General features: G+C 32.0%; 1 protein-coding gene and 1 non-coding gene across 2 annotated transcripts; both read right to left on the bottom strand.

Annotated features, from left to right (window-relative positions):
* Positions 1 to 3,716: 3,716 nt before the first annotated feature.
* TRNAY-GUA (transfer RNA tyrosine (anticodon GUA)) lies at positions 3,717 to 3,800 on the bottom strand. The gene has a single exon. It is a non-coding gene; the product is annotated as a tRNA-Tyr (tRNA).
* An 8,136-nt stretch (positions 3,801 to 11,936) lies between these two features.
* Positions 11,937 to 17,527, bottom strand: ASP1 (aspartate aminotransferase 1). Its single transcript, XM_028053411.2, has 10 exons — positions 17,265 to 17,527; positions 16,833 to 16,918; positions 14,949 to 15,155; positions 14,700 to 14,805; positions 14,472 to 14,576; positions 14,207 to 14,379; positions 13,291 to 13,450; positions 12,659 to 12,754; positions 12,325 to 12,419; positions 11,937 to 12,230 (listed from the first exon to the last, which is right to left on the bottom strand). The coding sequence occupies exons 1-10, from the start codon at positions 17,439 to 17,441 to the stop codon at positions 12,158 to 12,160; spliced, it is 1,278 nt and encodes a 425-aa protein (XP_027909212.2). The 5' UTR covers positions 17,442 to 17,527; the 3' UTR covers positions 11,937 to 12,157.
* Between the last annotated feature and the right edge of the window lie 7,425 nt (positions 17,528 to 24,952).

Here is a 24,952-nt window from a genome sequence, read left to right as displayed (position 1 = left end):
TTTATCGAAAAATATTCCACGATTTGCTGTCATGCTTCATCAAATCACATGAATCCATTTAGCAATACTATAATTTCTATTCTTTATACTGAATTACATGAAATCTTACCTAATCCCGTGTATCAAATATTTCTTAGTGTATGAAATACCTATTATGAAAAGAGAAAGAAATATTAGAATTTGATACTAAACTTCGAAGGAATTTGCAACAAAACAAACAGATAGAATCGAAATTCGAATCTAAAAAAGGATTGGAAATTTCTACGGGCATTTCAATATCTTTTTTAGGAATATAAAAAAATGCATTTCATTTCTATCATTATTATGATATTACATATTCAAATTCAATTGGATACAAAAAAAAATCCATTCGAAATTGTCAAGAAAAGATATATTTTGAAGTGAAGTATTTTGGAGAGAATTGGGGAGAATATGATTAGAGTATGTTATGTGTAATGTAATAAGGCTTGTATTTTTGAAACATGCATATATTTAACTGCAGCTATAGATCTGTCTCTAACTTTATTGCAGTCATATTTGTTCAGGATAACAAACACATAACATGTTGTGTGAATTTTTACAAATTTTCTATTGAAAATTGTAAAAAAAAGGATAAGCACGATAATTTCTTGCAAATACCGTATAATATTGGTATTCTATATCTATATAGATATGGATAAGATACTCGATTAGATAATATCTATGTAACAGATCAAATTGATATTCTAGGGTTTACATATATTGAAAGTTGCTGTTATAATTAGAATGAACAAAGTTAAAAAAAAAAGCAATATTGATTGGTTATGTATCAATTTTTATTTTCTGATCTCATTAAGAAAAAAACAAATTTCTATTCAAATATTCAAGAATAATTCATAAAAGAATAGTTAACGGTTGCGATTTGTCTCAAGATTGTTTTTCAATTTTTCAATAGAAAGAAAAGGGGGGAGTATTCTCAAAAACTTCATATCTATATTTTTATTGGCGGCATGGCCGAGTGGTAAGGCAGGGGACTGCAAATCCTTTTTCCCCAGTTCAAATCCGGGTGTCGCCTGATCGATAAGAAACGGTAAATGAAAGATTATATTACGTTTTTTTAGAAAACTTTTTTTCCAACAGAAGCAAGCGAGGGAAAAGGAGTCTTGAGAATTGCGTTTGATTCGAAATTATAAACATCAATAGCTTAAAAAATGTTGTAAATATTTTTGTCTCGAATTCAAGGAAAGATTCTAGTAGTGAAAAGGAATCCATAAATTTAGAAATGATAGTTCGTTCACTACACAACTATTGTAGTGTCTGTCTCCTGACTAGGTCTTTTATTAGATTGGATTAAGAATAAGTCGGATAGGAAAGTCCATTTTTAGGTAGAGAAAAGGCAGAAGAAAAACCTTCTATACAGACTAATTTAAAGTTTATGAGTGCTTCCACATTTTATCAATATTATTTAGATCAATTCTATTTAATAGCTTTAATTTAGTTAATTCGCTTTCGTAATATTCAAAAAGAGTATTCTTTAGATTTTCATATTCTATATTCTAATAAAATTAAAAAGTTTTGATTCTAAAATAGAATAGAAAAGAAAAAAAGTTTTTTTAATTATTTTAGAGAACGAATTGGGAGACATTTAAGGGACTATTTCAAATAGAAAGAAGAGTATAAGTATGCAAATGAATCTGTCTTGATTCTTTTTTTATGAAATCCTTAAGGAAATGATAAAAGAGAAATCTTAATATTCCCACCTGGTAGTAACATTCATTGACTTATAACTTCCTATAATTTTTTTATGTTTAATGTTTTATGATTTTACTAAAAATAATAAAAAAAAAACATTTTAGATGTTCTAATAACTAATAAATAGAATGAATTCTTGTTTTTCGTGAATAATGTTAGCCCAGAATCCTTTTTTTGACTCTGTAATAGCAATTCCACTATTATAGTATTTTTAGCGAATAATACAAAAAAAAAAGAATAGAATAAAAAATTTGAAAAAATAATGAAATAGTTCCTTCATATTTATAGAGATAGGAGACAAAATTTACATGGATATAGTAAGTATTGCTTGGGCTGCTTTAATGGTAGTTTTCTCATTTTCCCTTTCCCTCGTAGTATGGGGAAGAAGTGGGCTATAGGGATACTAAAAATTGAGTTAAGGGATCCAAGTAACCTTGTTTATTTCTACCTGAATTTTTGAATTTCGAAACTATTGAATGAAAATATTTCATTTAAACTAATACTAATTAATTGAGTTCAAATAGAAAATCTATCTGGATTCTATTATATTTTAGTAGTGTAATGTATTCTATGTATCTTATAGGAATTGAAAATACTCTTTCAATCAAACAAATATTTTCATTATTCCCATATTCCTATTTTGAGAAAAACAAGGGAATCAAAAAGAAGAAGAAATGGATTCCTATTCCAATCAAATTTTTCTTAAAATTTTTATTTCGATTAACTGACGCTTAACCTGGTTATATATATATATATGGAAAATGGCGGACCGTGTAATAACCATTCCTGTTTTTTTACCCCCTTTTTTTCCTAAGATACCGGAATTGTTTGTAAAAAGAATCTGAAAAAAAAAATTGGACGCAATTCTCAGATAGTAGAAATCAATTTGATTTCTACTATCTGGATTACGCTGATTGTACGATCATTTTTTTAAATCATTCATAAAAATGAAGAAATCATATTTCAGTGAAATTAGTCACTTTTACTTACCGTTTTTACATAAATTATAAGTAAAAAAGCAGTAGGAACTAGAATAAACAGTGCAGTAGCAATAAATGCGAGAATATTTACTTCCATAATCTTTATTATGTTCTATTTCTCTTAAATTTCTAAAAAAAAAATTCGGGATTTAATCCCATAGAAATGTTCAATCTTTCAACAATGGTATAAATTGGATTTCAATGATATCAAATCGGATCAATATCATGAATCACAAAATCTGAGCTATCAAATCAACCCATGAAATAGTATAACATAGGAAGATCTTTTATCCATACTAAATAAAACAAAAAAACATTTATTCTTGATGAAAGTCCAAAATCCCTTTCCTTCCTTTTTCGGCGAAAAAAATGAAAAAGCAGGGGGAGCCCCAAATAAAATTTTGTTTATCAATTAGATTCCCTACAAATACACAAAAAAGGAATTTATTTTTTATTTTTTTGGATTTATATCCAACGGGATTGACAGGGCTCGAACCCGCAGCTTCCGCCTTGACAGGGCGGTGCTCTGACCAATTGATTTACAATCCCAGGGAAAGGGGTGTACTGTATAAATATTTTTACGGACCGTTTCTGTCAAACCTTTTCTTTTTCTATTTCGGATTCGAACCTTTTTGTTGTAAATGAAAAAAACGCATTTTTTTATATATTGATATGTATATCGATATCCACTTTAGTGAGATCGACACAAATTACTCGTAATCCGTTTCTTATTCTTATTCTATTAACAAATCGATTGAAAATTGAATCAATGAAAAAAAATATTTTTTTTTTCAATTTTTCCTTATATTTTCTACTTACAGATCTTGACATGAATACCGATTATTAACAAGATTTTGAATTTGTGGAAGGAAATATGGAATACAGAAAAAAAAGAAATAACCTTAGATATGTTTAATATTTTAATTCTTCCGTATCATAGCACATCAGTCATTTCCAGAGAACTATAAATGGGTTATAGAATTTCATAGTGGATCGGCAAATTCTTGGGCCGAGCTGGATTTGAACCAGCGTAGACATATTGCCAACGAATTTACAGTCCGTCCCCATTAACCGCTCGGGCATCGACCCAACACAATAGGAAGAATACATTTCAGTTTTTATTAAAAATTTTTTATCAACTTCCTTTCGTAACACCCTACCCCCAGGGGAAGTCGAATCCCCGCTGCCTCCTTGAAAGAGAGATGTCCTGAACCACTAGATGATGGGGGCATACTTGCCCAACCGCCATTATACTACGTTCATAGTATGAACAGTTTTTTGCAATTGTCAATATAATGATATGATTCGATAAAAAAAAATATTTTTCGTTCTTTCATAATTCCATAGAAATTTTTTATTAATCATTTATATTTCTAAATTTTTTTATTCCAGTCATAATAAGAAAAAAAAAGAAGTAATGTTCCAATAAAGAGAAAATTCTTCACAGGAATGATTCGTTTGTTGCAAAGGACGAGAGGTTAAAACTTCATTTCTATCATTTATTACTAATACTAAGATTGGATAGGTAGATTTATATCTAATACTAAGAAAAAAAACTTTGGAAAATAGAATTTTTCAATAAAAAAATAAAAATTTGGTTTAGGGACAGAACATATTGAATCCATTTTATCAATGATTCAATTTTATCAATGTTTCGATGAAATATTTTATTTTGTGAGTACATTTATGTATCAATAAAAAGAATTTAGTGTTATGATTAGAATGACTTCAAGAATCCATTTTGAAATAATATATTTGATATGGATCAAATCCAATCTTAATCAATTCTTTTTTTTAACTATATTCTATTCACTAGGTAAATCCAATTTTTTGTTCTTTGATGAAATATTTTTGGTTTATTTGATGTTTCATACACATTTTAGGATTGTATTTAGTTGTTTACACTGTTTGACACATTTTTTCTTTAATGTTAAGTCAAATACTATTATGAAACGCGCTTGAAATGTCAAATAAACTTAACAAAATTTGATTAATAGGATTAAATTCACGTATTTCGAAAGATGAAGGACTAAATTGGTCCAAAGTTTCGAAATGGACTAATTACAAAATTTACTTAAAGTTAAGGGACAAAAACATATTTAACCCAAATTATAATTAATTAATATTAAAACTTATTTACAGTAAAATTAATTACAAAAAAAATTACAACGTAACATAAAAAAATTACATAGCAACAATGATAAAATAATAAATATTAAAAAATTTAAATCGGAAGTCGACATTCAGAATCGAATATCTCCGGAAGTCAACATTCGGTGAGTAAAGCCAACGTTGCCAATTCCATTCATCGGAAGTCATCCACATGCCTACGGAAGTCGACTTCTGGTGATATTTTTTGCACACCTACGGAAGTTCACTTCCGGGCACAACACTTACGGAAGTCACTCCTCTTGTACGAAAATCACTCATCTTTTACGGAAATCACTCATCTGTTACGTAAGTCACTCATCTCTTACGAAAATCACTCATCTCTTACGGAAGTCACCTTTAACACGAAAGTCACTCATCTCACGGAAGTTGGTTTAAATTACAGAAGTTGACTTCTGGTATTGATGGCTTATGGAAGTCAACTTCAGATTATGCCATTTTCACGCTGTTTATGTGGTCTACGGAAGTCCACTTCCGTCATTTTGTGGCTTACGGAAGTCGACTTCCGGTTTGTGGTTTACGATTCAAGCATCGTTACCCACAGATCTATACTCCTAAAGGATGCTTATACCTATTTATACCTATCAATAGATGCATGGCAAACATGGTTGACATGAGAAGCCAAGGTGATTTGCTTCTTGAAGATTTGATGAAGATTAAATGTAGCACTTTTTGAACTATCTTGAAGTCATTACCATTGGAATGAAGCCTACATTGATGAAGGAAAGGAGATTTGATGATAACCATATTGATCAAGGCTGGAACGTGTGCTCTCCATGTAGTTACATCATTTAGAAAGTGTATTTTAATGTTGTAATTCATGTTGTAGACCTTATAGTATTAATTAGATGTTTTTGGTCTTAGGTGTGTCTTTTAATCTGTTAAATAGTTTTTCAACCGGTTAAAATGTCTCTTTTAATCAGTTGAATGATTTTTTTAACAGGTTAAAAGGTTGGCTGCAGTAGTCTTAAACTACAACAAATTCAATCAGTTGATTTAGTTTTTAATCGACTGATTTCACTTAAGTAAAGTGAAATCAACCGATTGATTTGAAAATCAACCTGTTGAATTTCGTAACAGTTTGACTATAAAAGTTGTGATTTTCGAAAGAAAGGTCAGTTGATCATTTTAGAGCGCGATTTTGTTCTGGAAACTTGTGGAAACTCTGTCTTTCGTGATCATACTATTTGTAGCAGTTGAAGATTGATCTTGGATCAATTCTTGAAGCTCTTGGCTTGGTTTGAAGCTTGGAGAAAGTGGTTTGTGGTAGGCTGGGTTGTGCTACCACTGAGGTTTGATCTTTCTCAAGCTCTATGTGTGTGCCTAGTGGTTTTCGAGGTCTGCAAGAGGGTTTTTGTTGTGCTGGTGTGATTCTTGTGTGATTCAAGAGTCTTTTGTGGTGTTTTTGCATATTTTGAAAGTGTAAGGATGGATACTTTGTAAATCTTTTGAAATAGTGCAAAGTCAAGCTCAGGTTGCCTTGACAAACCGGATGTAGCTCAGGTTTGAGTGAACCAGTATAAAAATCTTGTGTCTCCTCTCTTCTATAACCTTTCTCTCATGCATTTTCATTTTAAAGTTTAAAGAACTTGTGCTTTAATCATCTCTTTCATGATCTTGCATGTTTTCATGACATTTGCAGCATTGAGCATGTTTGTATAATCATTTAGAACTTGTCTTGATCATTCTTGTGCATTGCTTCTGGTTTAAATCTCAAATCTGCATTTCTTCATTTTTCTCAGTATTTCAGTCGACTGTTTTCCTATTTCAATCGATTGATTATACCAGAACAAAATCTGTTTAGTAAAATCAATCTGTTAACTCTATTTTTGATCGACTGAAAGTATATTGTCCAACACCTTTTGCATCCTAACTTGGTGATCTATTTGATTCAATTAAAGGTGGTTTTTAGCTTGCAAAGATAGCCTAAATTTTTAACTAGCCAATTCAACCACCCTTCTTGGCTTTTCAACAATTTCAAAACTAACAGGTAGCAGCAACAAAAAACGAAAAACTACGAAGGACATCAACATTACCTGTGTTAATGTAGAGGAATGTGGCAAAGGGGAAGAAGAAAGACCACAAAGAACAAAACCAGTGAGGAGTGGCTTGAGGGACGAGCAAGGAGAATGAGGTAGAGGGTTTTGAGGCGAGGACGACACTGCTAGGTTAAAAGAAAGTGGAGGAGTCATTTTCGTTAAATAAGAGAGAGAAGTTACTGATTTAAAATTTCAAACTGGTCAAAGGACAATTTTGGATTTTAAGAAAAACTTGGGAGTGGATGAAGAAAACCCCTCGAGACCGGCATGTATCCGACCCACAGGTATTTCAGTATAGGATCATATTTATTCTATCATTGTCTAGACATATTTATTCTATCATTTTATGTTTATCATTTATTTGAATAGACATTTTCCTTAAATATTTACAATCCCATAATCTAACTTTATTTTTAATATTCTCTTTTTATAAAATTCATATTAAGCATCGTTATCAATACTAACATTTCAACTAGATTCAAATTTCAAAGCCCGTCAATTATATGTCATCACATGAATAACAAATAAAAACAAAATGTATAGACCTAAACCCATGTTAGGAAACATAAAAAACAAACTTCCTCCAAACAAATTAAACTAAAGAAAAATTAGGACTTACGCATATTTCGTAAAGATATTAAACTAATAACAAGAAATAAAACATTAAACTACTTCAACTGAAGTATATTATCAATTCCAAAATTTATTATCTTATCTACACAATCTGTCTTCATGAAAAATGTGACATATCTTGAACTTATATTTTCACAACTTTTAATGTATTTCCTCTATCTTCCTTTAAGAATCTAAATAATATATTGAGAAAAAAGAAAAAAGAAGGTAGACCAAGAATGAATTACATTGTAACTACACATGAGTATAATATGTTTTTTTATCAGCAAAAAATAAATAAGTTAAAGAAGAGCACTTATGTGATGCTCTAACTCTTTTACAAAAATATCAATAACATGTACAAAAGGATGTAAAAGTTTGACATCGAAATCTTACAAAACATGACAGCTAATAACTAGAGATCCATGAAAGATTAAAAAGACCTTAAAGAAGATGTACATGGAACTAAAACAATAGCCATAAACTTGTTCTGCTGCTCCAAAATACATAACTAAAAACAGAGACAGAAAAACCCTACACATGAATATAATCATTATCTCACGAAATTTTAATAACTAAAATAGCAAATAGCCTCCATGACAAAAAATGATCTTTGAAACCCAAAATAAATGAAAAAAACTTATAATGTATTCACCATAACTTCCTCTAAAAATATCACAATAGTAGCATGTTCCAAAGAACCTCTAAGAATCCACCTATATTAACTCTAAGTTATCTCACATTAGACATCTTCAAAATAATTTGAAGTGACTTCGACCATCTTTTGGACATTGTTTAAATATAAAAAGAAATCAAAATAAAAAAGTCAAAAATATTATTATTCATTCTTCTTTTAGAATAATTCCTTAATGATTTAATGTACCAGTGAATACGGTGTATCACTCTATCCAAACTTATTATCTATTGAAACCTAGCTAGCATAATTTTTTCATTCTCCTCAATATCCATAGAATATGAGTGTCAGGTGCAAAATTAAACTTCTATTTATAAACGTCTTGAATAAGATCACTTGAATAGTCGTCTTGTGTCCTAACTTTAGGTTTGATAACATATAAGCTAAAATTGATTTCTATTGCACTAAACTTGTTATGCTTGAAATATCATTTGTATCGAATATTCATTTATTATATTGACAACATCAAACTTAACCTACAATAGTATAAAAGTTGGTCTTTTTGTCATAAATTTTAAGGAGATAAGTCAAACTTGTGATGACTCTTAAGACGGTTTAATAATTTCAAAAGTGAATTTTTATATTGTTATGATAGTCATATCTTAAGTGTTTTATATTTTCTCAAAAGAAATTTTTAATGAATTTTGTCAACACATCATTCGTAAATATTAAATTTGTTTTCTCTTTATTATCTAATTATTTTATCTAATAATCATACTTAGATAAAAAAATATTAATTCATCAAAACTTGATATTATTCATTGTATATCAAACTATAAAATATTTTGTTCGGACTATATTGAATGATCAAAGCTAAATTGTTATTGATCAAAATATCATAAGATCATCTTAACTAAATCATATATAATCATATTTTCTTGTTTAAGAACACACATCCTCCAAAATTAGATTTCTTTATTCCATAAGAAAAAAACTCACGTTCCATGTTTTGAATCATATCTATAGAAAAATAATATTTATTTTATTGTATAATTTCCAAATTATTATAATAATATCAAATTTTTTTTTATTATTTTTATTTCATAGTGCCTCTTCATGTTGATTTAGTGAACAAGGACAATTTTAAATAACCAATATAAAAATATAAAAAAATGATATGTTGACAAACGTAAATATTAGAGACAATGATCGAGGTCACATTTTTAATAGAAAAAACACACTTGTAATTAGGTTATATATAAAATTATTAAAATAAGGACAATAATAATTGCCATCTTGTGGTTATGGGGAAGGGATGTTGTCAACATACAGCTGACTCAACTCAGAGCAATAAAGTCTTAGTCAACAATTATTCATAATTTAATAGAAATGTATACATTTTTTTTTATATATATCATCATATATCCTACAATTAATATTTTTATTACTAGAAGATAATCAGAATGAAACAATGAATTAAAACTATTGAAATATAATTAAATTAGCTGTTTAAAAGATAATTAAGAAAATTGATATTACTAAAAATATGATGAACTTTTTTCCGTAATCCAATGTTCTAATACTAAAGTTCTTATTATCTAATTACATTTTGGTTTAAATATTATTCTGATACCTGTTTTTGTTTAATTTGTTTAATTTGATCACTTTTTGCATGTTTAATTTGGTCTTTGATGTACTAAATTATGTTTAATTTTGTCCTTTTCATTAACGTCATTTAAATTGATAATGATAAAATATACAAGCTGACATTGTTCCCATGACGTGACATTGGTCATATTATGGCTGGTTGTGTTTTGTTCAAATAAGTTTTTATTTTAGTTAAATTTATTTAATTTAGTCTCACCCTCTATTTCACGACCTTTCACCATTGCTGCCACCAACACTACCGCCAACACAATCACCACCATCACCATTGTTGCTGCCACCACCATCACTATTGTTGTTGTCACCACCACCACCACCAACAAACTAAAACCACCACTACCACGCTACACACCACCACAATAAATCCACTACCACCATCAATTTTGGAGCACAGATCGATGAAAGCACTACCCACAAACACGCTAGAAGACCAACCCGATTTTACCCCCTGGTTGTGTATCTGCTTCCAAAATTAAGGTCTTTTACTTTGGATGAGGCGGTCAATGTGCTACACAAAGTGTAGGTATCTAAAAGAACTCCGGTGTGCATGAAGGAAAAGGAGATGAGAGTGAGAAAGGTTTGTGTGATCACTATTCACAATCACTCCCTACAGCCACACCACCATAATGAGTGTTGTTGAAATGGAGGGTGAGACTTAAACCTACCACTGTGAGTGTTATTGTTGGTGGGTTTAGTGTAATGGTGGTAAATGTGATTTTAGTATTGTGGTGGTTGTAGGGAGTGATTGTGTTGGTAGTTGTAGAGTGGTTGTGGGTTTAGTTTGGCGGCGACAGTTGTTTTAGTGTGGTAGTGGTCATGGTTGTGGTGTTAGTAGTGGTGGTGGTGGTTGTAGGGTGGTAGTGATGGTAGTGGCACTGGCCAAATTAAACGCGCAAAAAGAAGGGGACCAAATTGAACAATCTGAACTAAATCAGGGATCAAAATAGTATTTAAACCTTACATTTTCTTAATGATTTAATATAAATAACATTTAAATAAGTTTTTTATTCTCAGTTATTACCTATCTTTGTTTTGGATATTAATAAAATATTTTTCGTAATTAAATCCCAAATAAATTATCGGTGCATAAAAAATGTGTCAACATAAAGTTTACTAACTTGGGGAAAGTTTTGACACAACTATCACCTTCAAAGATCTATAAGATCTGCTCAATTGTGAAATAAGGAGGCAATCAAAAATAATATTTTTCTATTCATTACACCCTCTCTTATACACCTGTACTTAACCTTGAAATAAGTTTTGTGAAGCTCACTTGCTATTCAAGTTTTATTAAAGCTCACTTGCTATTTCATTCTATAAAGTGAATTTTATTTGACAATATATCTTGGACAATTATTTTTTCCTTCCCAAAATTATTAACGTTATTTAATGAAGTAAGCAACTACAAAAAATTGAGTGGAAAAATGTGTTACACAAATAAGAGTAATATCTAATAAAACCAGGACATAATTTTCTTTAAAAAATGTATAATACTTCTTGTAAATACGAGAGAAACGGGAAAAAATATATATAAATGCGGTATAGAATGGAAAACATAAAATTATATATTATTTAGTGTAGATTTTTTCGCATAATTTTATGGAAAAAATAGTTACTTACTGATAATATAATAATTCAGTTATAAAATATTATATATGTATAAATTTGTGGACTTTTATAATAATTACATCAAAAATCAGACAGACAAAATTTGTACTTAAATAAGAATGTAACATTCTTTCATACTATCACTGCATTACCATTAATATCCATAATTTTATTTAACAAACATAGTAGTATCTCCTTTTTATGATAAAAAACAATTTTTACACTTACTAAAAATACGGAAAGGCATGAATCTCTAACATTTGAGTATTCAATTCACTCATATAAAATTAAAAGATAATTGAGTTTTAATCACTCAAGAAATATGATGAACATTACCTCGTATAAAATTTCCTACAAATACAAATTGGAGAATAATCCAATAGATTATTATTTTCTTTAAATATTTTTCAGACTTACATGGCCGATATTTTCATGATCTAACTACTGGATATATGTCAACAAAGTATCATCAATTTGATTAGAGCATTGCACATCATAGGCCAAATATAAGCATATTAATTATCTAAAGAAGTTCAAACACTCTAAATTGGCTGTTGTCATTTCTTAATCTGCTACTTAAAATGTTCTAAATAACAAAAATGATGAAATGTTGATACACATCGGAGTGCTTAATAAAAATGAATATAAATTTATTTTAGTTCTGAGAAGACTTCTCTCCTCCCAAAACCATAAATTGTTCAATTGGTAAATTGAATGATTTAGGAAGATTTTGTAACCTCATGGATAGCTTCAGCAACATATCCCACGTTGCCCGTATTAAGACCAGCCATACTGTGATAATCATATATAAGTAATGTCAGAAAATAGTGAATCTCAAATCTAAAAATGTAAGTAAAAAGTCAGTGTGAAGTGTATAATTAATTACCTGATACGACCGTTTCGGGTCATGTAAATATGAAACTTGCTTGTCATAAGATCAACCTGTTCCGGTGTCAATCCACTGTAGCAGAACATACCAATCTACATAAATAACAAAATAAGTGTCAGAGAAACAACCTTGCAGTACTTGGGATATGGTGTTGAAATTTCAATTAAAAATTCTCACTCAACTATCTATCCCTGTGTCTTAACATGTTTGGTTGCATTAAAAACGAAAACAAAAAAAAAATTATAGAAAACCTTAAACTACTAAAATAAACAATAAAAAAAAGACGAAGTGGATGAAACAGTAGTTGAACATTAAACAAATACAACCGAACCTGATTGGTTATGTGCTGCCAGGGCAAAGGAGAATTCCTCTTTTCCAAGTTCTCTCGTAGTGTGGTCCTCATTCCGATGATGCGATCTGCCATACCCTGCAAATATAATATCTATGTAAGTCCAATTTCAATCTATTACCACAACTTCTTTATGCTCGTAAATTTCTATTGACGATTTATTAAAATCTAATGACATTGTCCTTTGAAAATACAACTTGAAATATATTAACATTGATTAGTGTTAACAAAACACAACGACAAAAACCAATGACACATAAGAAATCCTAACATTTTGTTAAAGAACACTACTGCATTTAACTATTGCATCTAGCCGTGACGTACCCAAAATGGCAAGTTGACAAATATAAAATATTTTCCAAATCTTCTTGAATTTCAAATAAGCATGAAATCCATAGCCAGAAGTGGAACAGCAGGAGGAAAAATTCTCAAAGGCAAGTGCGTCGTGAAGGTTATGCTAAGACACCAACTCTCCAAGAGAGTAGACTTCAACAGTTTCATATCAAGACCTTACTTTATTCCTTCCTTAACTCAAGAACAGCGGCTTTACTACCCGCAGGAGGTAAGACAAATGAAAACTTGGTACAAACCCTTAAGAAATAAAATCTCTTTACCTTGACTTCTTTAAGCCATAACTTCTTCAACTCTGGATCACCAAGAACAGTTGAAACTATAAGCGCTCCATGAACAGGTGGGTTACTGTACATGGGTCTAGAAATCAGCTGTAACTGACTTTTTACAGCCACAGCTTGTTTCTCATCTTCACAGAGCAGACTGCAGGGAACTTTAAACTATGAGCACACTTTTTTTTTGCAGAACTAGTTCATATTTCATAGCCAAGACATAAATTTTGTGAAGCTACCCAAAGTCCAAAGATGACATAAAGAAAATGTCCAAGATTCATCCTTCAAAGCATGTAAAATGTCCAAGTTCTGGTATTTTTATTATTTGCTTTAATTTTAGTCAAGTTGAAAGACACAATTTTTGAGAGAAATGGTGTTACTACCCACGTGTTGTGGTATTTATGGATTATTTACAATCAGAGAGTAAACACGGCTGACTAAATAACTATTTAATTAAGCCTAATAATCAGTCATTGGTTATTCTAATCTAATCAACAAAATTACTAATATTCTAAAATGCTAATATTATAATAGAAATGATAATATTCTAGTAAGTCTCTCGGGAATTCCATTGCATCTGGAGATAAATTGAAGTCAAGCTACAGATAATTATAAAAATTACTTTGAGAATGTTGGGTTTCCCAGCTCCTGCACTGTTATACCCTCACTTATGGAGCTGAGGTATCAGAGTCAATTTAACTTTTAAACTTATACTGAATAACAGAATTTCGGATAATTTTAACATCATAATACAATCGGCATATAGCTGCAGGTACTCAACATTCAATGTATTAGGAGGATCATCAAGGTCCAACATATCTAACTGTCCAACCACAAGAAAAGCCACTGAAGAGCCTATTTATGTAGCATTCTGCACCTGAGCTGTAGTTTAAAGCAGTCTACTAACCTCAGGCATCCAACTCGCTGGCCGTACAGTCCCATATTTTTTGCATATGACTGAGCAAGTCCTAATAGATGACCGTCCTGCAGAAAAATCCTAATGGCCTTTGCATCTCTCTCTGGATCACCACTAGCAAAACCTTGATAAGCCATGTCAAAGAAAGGGAAATGACCCTTAGCCTAATGAACAAGAAAATATGTCAAGAACAGCAACCAGAATAAAAAAACCCAATGATTTTATGCATTACTAATACTATTCCGTAAATTGTTACCTTAATCTGGGAAGAGATCTCTCTCCATTGTTCTTCTGAAGGATCTACTCCAGTAGGATTATGCGCACAAGCATGAAGCAGAAAGAAGGAACCATCTGGAGCATTCTGTATACGTAATAAATAATTAATTTAAAAAGTAATAAGAGTATGGAGTACTAGCAAAGCTTCACCTGTAAAAGTAGACCTATAAATCAACTCTTACAAGTGTTTGGAATGAGAGAAATATACCTTAATGTCATCCATCAGTCCTTCAAAATCCAATCCTTTGGACTCTGGGTGATAGTAACGGAATGTCTTCATAGGCACTCCAGCATCTCTCCAAATGTTATGGTGGCTGTAATTTTCTCATATTAGAAATAAATATCCAAGCAAGACATGGGACCAACAAAAAATTCAAACCTAAAGATATTAAAAAAATGAAGGGTCATAAAGTCTACAGGTATTTTGAATTTTAAAAGATTTGTACTAAATACTTACTTGGCCCAGGTAGGCACTGGTATATAGATTTGGGAATTAGGATGAAATCTCTGTTGAAATGCAGCAAAAAGTCGGCATGCACCAGTTCCAGATAAAGCCTGCACTGCAGCTATTCTTTTATCCTTGATGAACTCAGAGTTGTCTCCGTATGCTAACTTGAGCGATTCTTCAACCATTTTTATGCTTCCACCCATAGGAAGATACTCCCTGATGAACATTTGTATCAGTGCAAAGTAAAGGCATAGACTCCGTTATTAGTAAATGATACGCAAAGCTGGAATAGAATTATATAGACAGACCAGTAAGACTCTTGTTCTTTTGCTACTAAATGATAAGACTTTTGTTTAATTGCTAGGTGTTACAAAAATATTGAAAATAGAAACTGACTCTCGAGAATATCACTAATTGCTTAGCTGGGTGATCCTTAGAAGTTTATCTTGGAATGCAGGTTTGAATTGATGAAGATGTGGTTCTATGAATCCCGAGGATTCAAGTTAAATTTATTTGTTGCATGCTCAAAATTAATTTAGAAACTTAGGTAATATCAGCTCTAAGATATTTTGGATCGAACAACTATCTTTGCTTCCTTTAACATTTACAATAAGAGTGATAAAGACAATGTTTTAATATTTGTAATAATTTAAAGGAGTTAGTGTAATGTACAAGAGATGTCAATGTAATGTATGCAAGCTGTTAAAACAATTAAGAAGTTTTCCATAGATTTCTAAAATTGAGGAGTATCAGACAAAATTCCAAAAAAAAAAAATTACAGGAAGGACGAGTGTAATTTACTCAAGCCAAATTCAACTAAACTTAATTTTTTATGGCACTTTACCTTTTTGCCTCCTCCTTACTAAACTGAACATTTTTCACCCTCAACTGACACTAAATATCTTCAAGAATAATGCTACTTTCTTAATTTCAGAACAAAATTTGACAGCTTCCTACTTTGAGGAATATTCGGACAAAAGTAAAGTACTCATTCTAATAGAAAAATATAGTTAAGATGAGGTTTCTACAGTTTTCAGCTTACAAACCAGAAAAGCAGCAGGTAATAAAGTAGTATTCTCCACATTATCACTCCCAAAACACTTAAACAACTAACTAAACAGTGCAAGGAATAGTAATTCCCCATTAGAAAAGGTAAGAGTGTAGCTCTCAAAGAATGCGTCCAGAAATAGTAGCATCATATTCTCGAGACTGCGATGGACCGTCCATACACAACCAAAAGGCAGGCAAAAGCTCCTAGTGGGTAAACTTTACTAGACATCCACAAATTAGCACATGGAAACAATTAAATTCTGCGTTCATATAAAGTGGGTAAACACTCAATAAGAAATGAATAAATAAGATTTTTTTATTACAATTTACAGAAGAAAACATATTAATCTTCTAACATTGGGATATATTAATAACACATTCTCTTGACCAGAGTATCTCCATAAAAAAAAATAAACAAAAATACTTATTAACATTCTCTTACAAGTAAATAATCAAATAAGTACTTCATGCCCATTATTTTAAATGATAAAAGAGTAACTTTCATATACATTTAGGGTGAAGATTTTCATTATGTGAACTAATTAAAAGTTATTATACAGCTGAGTTCTAAATTAATTAATTATTACAAAAACTAACAATCTCGTCATGTATAAATAGAGTAGAATTCAACATTCTGGAAACTATTTAACGAAAAATAATATTTAATACAAGTGTAAAGAATATTACTTCCTATCTTATGTTTTTTCTACTAGAATCCTTATTAAAAGAAAAAAAAAAACAAATTTTGCACACTTATACACACATATGAAAATATATATATATATATATATATATATATATATATATATATATATATATATATATATATATTATTTCACTCACATGAATTGGTTTCCTGCAATTCTCCTCTCTGCCTCTCTGACGCAATCCAAAACCACTGGCTTTCCGTCGTCATTGCGATAGGCACCCTTTTGTAAATAAAAAATAAATAAATAAATTACAATCAATATCAGAATCACTTCAACCAAACATGCAAAATGTATTTCAAAAAATCCATTGAAAATTACTTTCCACTGTCTATAGATTGCATGAATCAATGCTGGGAACACAATAAAAAAGCAAACAGACAATACAATAAAAAGGAGAGAACAATAAACTTTCCCCACTTTCTGTGACGAATATAACAGTTCTATGCCGTTTAAGTGACCGGATCCAATCAAATCAATCTCATCCTCACAGACTTACTTTCTCTCCGAATTTCTCAAAAAGAAAAATAATGAGAGAATATTAATCTCAAAGGGAGACAGAACTCACCACTCCGACATTGACTTTGTTTGGACTCTGATCGGCGAGGAAAGCTTCAGTTACACCGAGGATCGGATCCTTGGGAGCGGGCTCGATGCTTCGAAACCAAGAAGATGACATGAACCTTGCCCCAAAAACGGAGCTACGTTGAAAAAATTGTCCTTTGAGTGAATTGTGAATCGCCATGACTCAGTTACCCGGAAGCAGTGAAACAGAACACAAAAAGCAGAAACAGAGGATTGGCTGAGAAAACGGTAAGCGGTAAGCCCTGTGACTTCGGTGAGTATATATTGAATGCTAGTGGGTCCCACCACTTGTAGATCTTAACTTTCAGAATTCCCTTTTGTCTTTTTTTATAATTTAGTTCTTGCGCTTTTTATAATTATAATTTGACCCATGGTTGAAACTGATCGTTTTCACTGTGTTTTTTTTTTTCTGAATTCACTGATCCTAGTACTAGGAAATAATTAAATAATTGTATTGTAATTTCATAATCTACAAGTACATCTAGTCAGTGCAGTACACTCGCATTATTTTAAAAGTTATAACATTTTCTTGTTTGATTATAATTAGAACTTATGACAAACTATCATTGTTGCTGTTGTTTTGAAAGAGTAATTCAGTCATAATTTCATTTAAAGAAATTAAAATTATTATTATTAATTATTATTTAGTTTATGAATATGTACAATAAACATTCACTTAAGTTCACGCTCATTTAAATTTGTATCTCGTTTAAATCTGCATCTAAAAAGAGAAAATTTTAGGATCAATAATTTTGTAACTTTATTTTCAGAAAAAATCACGTCAAGTTATTTGACAACTATTTTCAATTCGTTCACATGATTGTCAATTGACCATTGTATAAGATGTGCCGAACGTTGAAGAACACACCCTTAGTTTGATTTAACTGATCCAATCCAATGATAGATAAAGAGAATATTTCAATTTATTCATATGAATGACATAAAATAACAAGTTTATCATGTAACATATCTCTTATGTCTATATCTCTCATATTTTCATAATCCTTACAAATTTCTAACACTCATAATATTTGATATTGTAATTATATAACCTATATTATTCCATATTGTAATATAACTCATAAAATTTCATAAGTCTGCATTTCAATAAAATCCGCATTAAACTCTTAATATCAAAATACAAATTTAAGCGAATGTTTACTCTAAATTAGCAAGAATTGCATACTACTTTATCACAAAATTATGATGCTTATAGATTAATTTGATATTAAATTACACTTTTAGAGCTAATTATTTTAAATAAAATATACATTTTAAATATATTTTAATTTTGCCAAAGATTTTGGTCGACTGGTATAAAAGTTACACGGTCGAAGTCAAGTGACATGATTTTAGAGTAATTATTATAAAACTAATATAATTTATGATTAAATCCGAAAGGAAATTGTTTTGTACTATAACTATTATTGTTTTATCATTGTAGCACACATAGTTCAATTATTTCTTATATGTATATATTTGGACAGAATTCTTTTACATCACTTTATCATTTAAAAATAAAAGAAAAAAAAATTATACTACTTTTATATATTAGTTAGGAAATATAAGAAGTGGATAGAAAATATTTTTATAAATTGTTCATCATAAAGTAATTTTTATTTATAGAAAGACTAATTTTATCCGTTGTTCTTATTTTTATTTTCTTAAATTTAAAAATCTACTTTCCCACTTTTAAAATTAATGTGTGCCAATTAATTTATTTAAATGTAACTGGATCTTTTGCTTCATTAAAAAACCCGCAAATTTGTTTCTATTTTTGTCACTCACAATATCTTTAATAAATAATGGATGAAATAAATAATTTGCTTTCAAATTATAGTACACGGGTTTTTTAAATATCACTCCATTTACCAAGATTTGAAAAATGATAGTAAACTACTCAAAATGAAATTTTAGTAGACTACTTTTAGTTTATGGAAGAAAGTAACAAAAGAAAAAACATAAAATGTGAAGTCCTCCATGTGATACAATTACTCATGTGATTATGATTGATACTCATATGATTTATTAATTTATTACTCTTTATGTAAATATTTGTATTAACTATTTGATTTGTATCTTTTATGGGTTACATGTTCATGTTGTATCTATAAATAAGACTCTTCCTATCAATAATAAGACACACATTCTCTCAATCTCTATTCTTCCTTTACTTCTTTCCTTTATTATAATGAGAAAGGGAGCTAAAATGCAAGATGACCTATTTGAAATCCCAAAAGATTTATTTGACATAATGATTCGATTCTAGAAGAACCTCGGGTACCTGGAATTATTGAAAATGATGAGATCTCAATAAATTATATCATGAATCATATAATATGGAACCAAAATAAAGTCAATATTGACGAAACTTTTACATATAATATAGCGATGGATGCTATGAATGACAATGAGGATCAAGAACCAATGTTCACTGAAGATTGTCAACGAAGAAATGATTGGCCAAAATGAAAATATACAAAGAAGCATAATTAGATTTGTTTACTAAACGAAAGATTTTTGGACCTATAGTTAGCACACCTGAGGGTGTGGAACCCATTGGGTATAGAGATGACAAATAAACTCGTCCGCGTGAGTATTGCCAGAATCCGTCCCCATTTTGACAGGAAATCTCCGCATTGACTGGGTATGGATATGGGTATGGGTGATGGACGTCCTTGGTGTAGGAGAGGAAGGAAATCCATGGAGAATGATGAGGAGGAGATGGAGTGCAACGGAATTTGGAGAAATAGATGAAAGTAGCTCTCAGAAATGGAGAATTTGGTGAAGATGAAGAGTAGAAGTGGAGCTATGGTATGGAAGGTGGCTAGAGGAGATGAAGGAGAAGGTTAGCCATGTATGCTCTCAAGTTAATAGAAGTGTGGAGTGATCTCAAACACTAGCATCTATTAGCAATTCAAGAGTAACCATTACAATATTTGAGTGGCTCTATTTATAGGCACATGACCGGCCAAATGAAGAGAAAATGCAACAAAGATGAAATGCAAATGTAGCTTGGAGAAGAAGCTTGATTGTAGACCATGTGATGTAGTAGATGAGTCTTGATGATGCTAAGTGGCATATCACACTCTCTTTGCCCAAGTCACACGCACCATGCTTCCATCACATTCTTCTTGCTTAAGTCATGCTTTGCTTGCATCCAAATGGAGAGTCACTCAAGTAATTCTTGGCCAAAGGTAGCAAATTGGGCTCGGCCCAATTGATCCAAAAAAGTGTTATAGCTTTTATTGAAAGCAAAGCCTAAACAATGACCCAATTTAAATATAGACTACTTCCTTCATGCATCATCTCATATTTTAGAGATTTCTTTAGCCCATGTGAATAATGTAAAAAGCCCATGATTGACTTGATCATCTTGTGAGAGGCCCATGTGAATCTTTCTCATTATGCTTCTAGTGATTGGGCCTTGATGTGGGCTTAGGCTTATTGATGCATTTGACGTTGGGCTTGTTGGGGTCACATCATCCCCTCCCCCTTGAAGAGGATTTGCCGTCAAATCTTGGTGGTCACCCTCTTCATCAAAAATACCTACAAAAGGAACCAAATCAGTATTATTGAAAGTAGGATGCACACCATATTCTGGAGGAAGATCCAATTGATAAGCATTATTATTGATCTTCTTGATGATTTGGAATGGACCATCACCTCGGGGACTAAGTTTGGATTTTCTTATATTAGGAAATCTTTCCTTTCTTAAGTGCAACCAAACTAAATCTCCTTCATTAAAAGACCGAACTCTCTTACCCTTGTTTTTAGAATGAGCAATCTTTTCAACTTGGGCTTGAATTTGGTGTTTAACCTTCTCATGAAAATCTTTTATGAACTTGGACTTAGAAACCCCTTCTTTATGAACAAAATCAAAAGAAGTTGGAAGAGGTAATAAGTCCAATGGTGTGAGAGGGTTAAAACCATAAACTACCTCAAAGGGTGAGAGTTTGGTGGTGCTATGGACCACTCTATTGTAAGAAAATTCAATGTGGGGAAGATACTCATCCCAAGATTTATGATTCCCCTTAAGCAAAACCCTAAGCAATGTGGAAAGGGATCTATTGACTACCTCGGTTTGCCCACCAGTTTGTGGGTGACAAGAGGTAGAGAAAGAAAGTTTTTTTCCTAGCCTAGACTACAAGGTCCTCCAAAAATGGCTTAGGAATTTAGCATCCCTATCAGACACAATTGTTTTGGGTAAACCATGGAGGTGAACCACTTCTCTAAAGAACAACCTTGCTATGTTGCTAGCATCATCTACTTTGTGGCATGGTATAAAATGTGCCATCTTAGAAAAACGGTCCACTACCACAAATATAGAGTCAACACCCCTAGAAGTCCTTGGAAGCCCTAGGACAAAATCCATACTTATATCCTCCCAAGGGGTGGAAGTAACAGGCAAAGGAGGATACATCCCTGCAGACATTGTGTTAGACTTAACATGCAAACAATTTAAACAACTAGCGCAATGGTTTTGTATTTCCCTTTTCATATGGGGCCAAAAGAATTTCTCTTTAAGCATGGCCAAAGTTTTGGCAACCCCAAAGTGACTCATAAGTCCCCCCTCATGCATTTCTTTGATCAAAAGTTTTCTATGAGAACCTAGAGGAATACATAGGCGGCCTTCTTTGAAAAGATATCCATTTGAGAGATAAAAGCCGCCTTGGGACTTAGTGAGACAATCATGATAAATGGTAGCAAAGAAGGGATCATGAATATACAATTCACATATGTTGTCAAATCCAAGAATTTGGGACCTAAGCTTGGCTAAGAGAGTATATCTCCTTGATAGTGCATCAATCACCACATTAGCTTTCCCTTTCTTGTACTTGATAACATAAAGGAATTGTTCCAAGTACTCAACCCACTTTGCATGCCTTTTATTCAATTTATGTTGGCTCTTCAAATACTTAAGAGCTTCATGATCACTATGGATAATAAACTCTTTTGTCACAAGATAATGTTCCCAAGTATGAAGAGCTCGCACAAGAGCATATAGCTCTTTGTCATAGGTGGGATAGTTACGAGAAGGACCATTTAGTTTTCACTAAAATAGGCAATTGGATGGCCTTCTTGTAACAAAATCGCACCTATTCCCACCCCAGAAGCATCACATTCTAGCTCAAAAGTTTTCTCAAAGTTTGGAAGAGCAAGAATAGGAGCTTGGGTGAGCCTAATCTTGATATCATCAAAAGCCTTTTGTTGTCTTTCACCCCACTCAAAAGATATGTCTTTCCTAACAAGTTCATTGAGGGGTGAAGCAATGGTGGAGAAGTTGGGGACAAATCTTCTATAAAAACTTGCTAATCCATGAAAACTTCTAATGTCCCTAACATTCTTTGGCACAGGCCATTCTTGGATGGCCTTGACTTTTGCGGGGTCAACATGCACCCCACTCTTATTGACCACAAATCCCAAAAAAGATGACACTCTCTACACAGAAAGTGCACTTGTCAATGTTAGCATAGAGTTGGTGGTCTCGGAGAAGAGATAACACAACTCTAAAATGACCCACATGAAGCTTAGAACTTGTACTATACACTAAAATGTCTTCAAAATAGACAACAACAAACTTTCCTATACAATCTCGCAAGACATGATTCATTAGGCGCATGAATGTACTAGGAGCATTGGTTAGATCAAAGGGCATGACTAACCATTCATATAGACCAAATTTTGTTTTGAAAGCAGTTTTCCACTCATCACCTTTTTGAATACGAATTTGGGGATAACCACTTTTGAGGTCTATTTTTGAAAATATTTGTGCCTTTATTTTATGGTGATAACCACATATCATCTAGTCTTGGGATTGGATGTCTATATTTTATGGTGATGTTGTTGATAGCCCTACAATCACAGCACATACGCCACTTTCCATCTTTCTTGGGCACCAACAACACAGGCACAACACAAGGACTTAAACTTTTTTGAACTCATCCCTTGTCTAGCAACTCATTCACTTGAGTTTCTATCTCCTTTTTCTCAATTGGGTTTGTCCTATAGGCGGGTCTATTAGGAAGACTTGCCCTTGGGACAAAATCAATTTGGTGCTCAATCCATCTAAAAGGTGGGAGACCATGAGGGCCATCATTTGGAAAAATATCTTGAAATTCATGAAGGAGAGCACGAATGGAAGGAGGTAGATCTTTAAGAGAAGGATGTTCAAGACAAGTAAGGATTGCTTGAAAAAGTAAGAGGAAGGGAGGTTGCTCATTATGAAGAGTGTGCAAAAGAGTTTTATGAGTTAAAAGAACTTCATGAGCAACATCCTTAGAAGAAGAAACTTCCTCTACCTTTGTCTTGTCCTTAGAATCTTTAGAAGCATTAGAGTTCTTGGAACTCTCTTCCTCTCTCCTAGCTCGCATTTGAACTTGATCACTAACAACTTGGCTAGGAGTGAGGGGATGCAAAACAAAAGTTTTTGAATGATGTTGGAGGGTGATCTCATTGGTGTGGCCATTGTGTAAGGTTTTATGATCAAATTGCCAAGGCCTCCCCAAGAGAATATGGCAAGCTTCCATTGGGATTACATCACATAAAACTTGACTTTTACTTGATGTTCAACTTTGAGATCCCCATCTTCATTAAGCCAATGAAGTTTGTAAGGTTTGGGATGGGGTAACAAAGTCAAATTCAACTTCTCAACCAATCTTTTGTTACAACAATTGCAACAAGACCCACTATCAATGATCAAAGAACAAGTGTTTTTCAAAACCTCACATCTTGTGTGGAAAATATTTTCTCTTTGATCATTGAGAGGAATGCTAGGCTGGTTATTGAGAAGCCTCCTAATCATCAAAAGTTTCCCTTCATTTGGATATGAATGTTCTTGAGAATCACTAGAATGATAAGTGTTAGAGTCACTTGAAGATGACTCCTCTTGACTAGTGTAGAGGTCTTTGTCCTTAAGCACAATGGTGCGTTTGGTAGGGCATTGAGCGGCCACATGACCTCTACCTAGACACTTGAAAAATTTGATGTCACTACCTCTTTTGTTGGTGGAGGATTCACCCTTGTCACTTACCTTTGTAAGGCTCTTATGAGTGAACTCTTTTTCTTTTGAAAAATCTTTCTTTTGAAAATCACTTTTAGAAAAAGAGGGAGAATCCTTGCAAGAAGGACGTCTCAAAAGTTGTTGCTCCACCTTGATGCTCATTTGAACAAGATCATTAAAATTGCGGTAGGGGAACAACTCAACTTTATCTCTTATGTTGTAATTGAGTCCACTTAAGAACCTAGCAATGGTAAGTTCCTCTTCTTCAATTTCGGCTGTCATGATGTCGAGCTCCGTCTTTTGTCTATACTCTTCTATAAACATAGATCTTTGTTGGAGCCTTTGGAGCTTATCCAAGAGCTCTCTTTTGTAGTAGGAGGGAACATGGCAAGCATGAAGGGCTTCCTTAAGATCATTCCAATACTCAATATCATGTAGCCCTTTTCTCCTTCTTTGGAGGACTAAGGAAGTCCACCAATTAAGAGCATGCCCTTGAAAGCTAAAAGTAGCTAGAGACACATGCCTCTCTTCCTCCACAACATGACTCTCAAACAATTGTTCTACTTTGGCAACCCAATCAAGAAAAACCTCAACATTATCCTTTCCATAGAAATGAGACAAATCAATTTTGACTTCCTTTGTGTGAGGAGGTATGCGCCTTTGCCTTC

This window comes from Vigna unguiculata, chromosome 11 (assembly GCF_037176805.1).
Source record: "Vigna unguiculata cultivar grain cowpea cultivar isolate G323 ecotype 2 chromosome 11, ASM3717680v1, whole genome shotgun sequence".
In the NCBI taxonomy this organism is placed as follows: Eukaryota; Viridiplantae; Streptophyta; class Magnoliopsida; order Fabales; family Fabaceae; genus Vigna; species Vigna unguiculata.
Note: the sequence above shows the minus strand (reverse complement) of the source record. Positions and strands in the feature narration are given on the sequence as shown.

Excerpts from the sequence above, each read along its gene's own strand:
- ASP1 (XM_028053411.2), bottom strand. The coding sequence starts at position 17,441 with ATGGCGATTCACAATTCACTCAAAGGACAATTTTTTCAACGTAGCTCC. Across the intron at positions 14,577-14,699 it reads GACTGATGGATGACATTAAG|AATGCTCCAGATGGTTCCTT; the intron begins GTATATTTCTCT and ends TTACGTATACAG. Across the intron at positions 12,755-13,290 it reads TATGGCTTAAAGAAGTCAAG|GGTATGGCAGATCGCATCAT; the intron begins GTAAAGAGATTT and ends TTATATTTGCAG.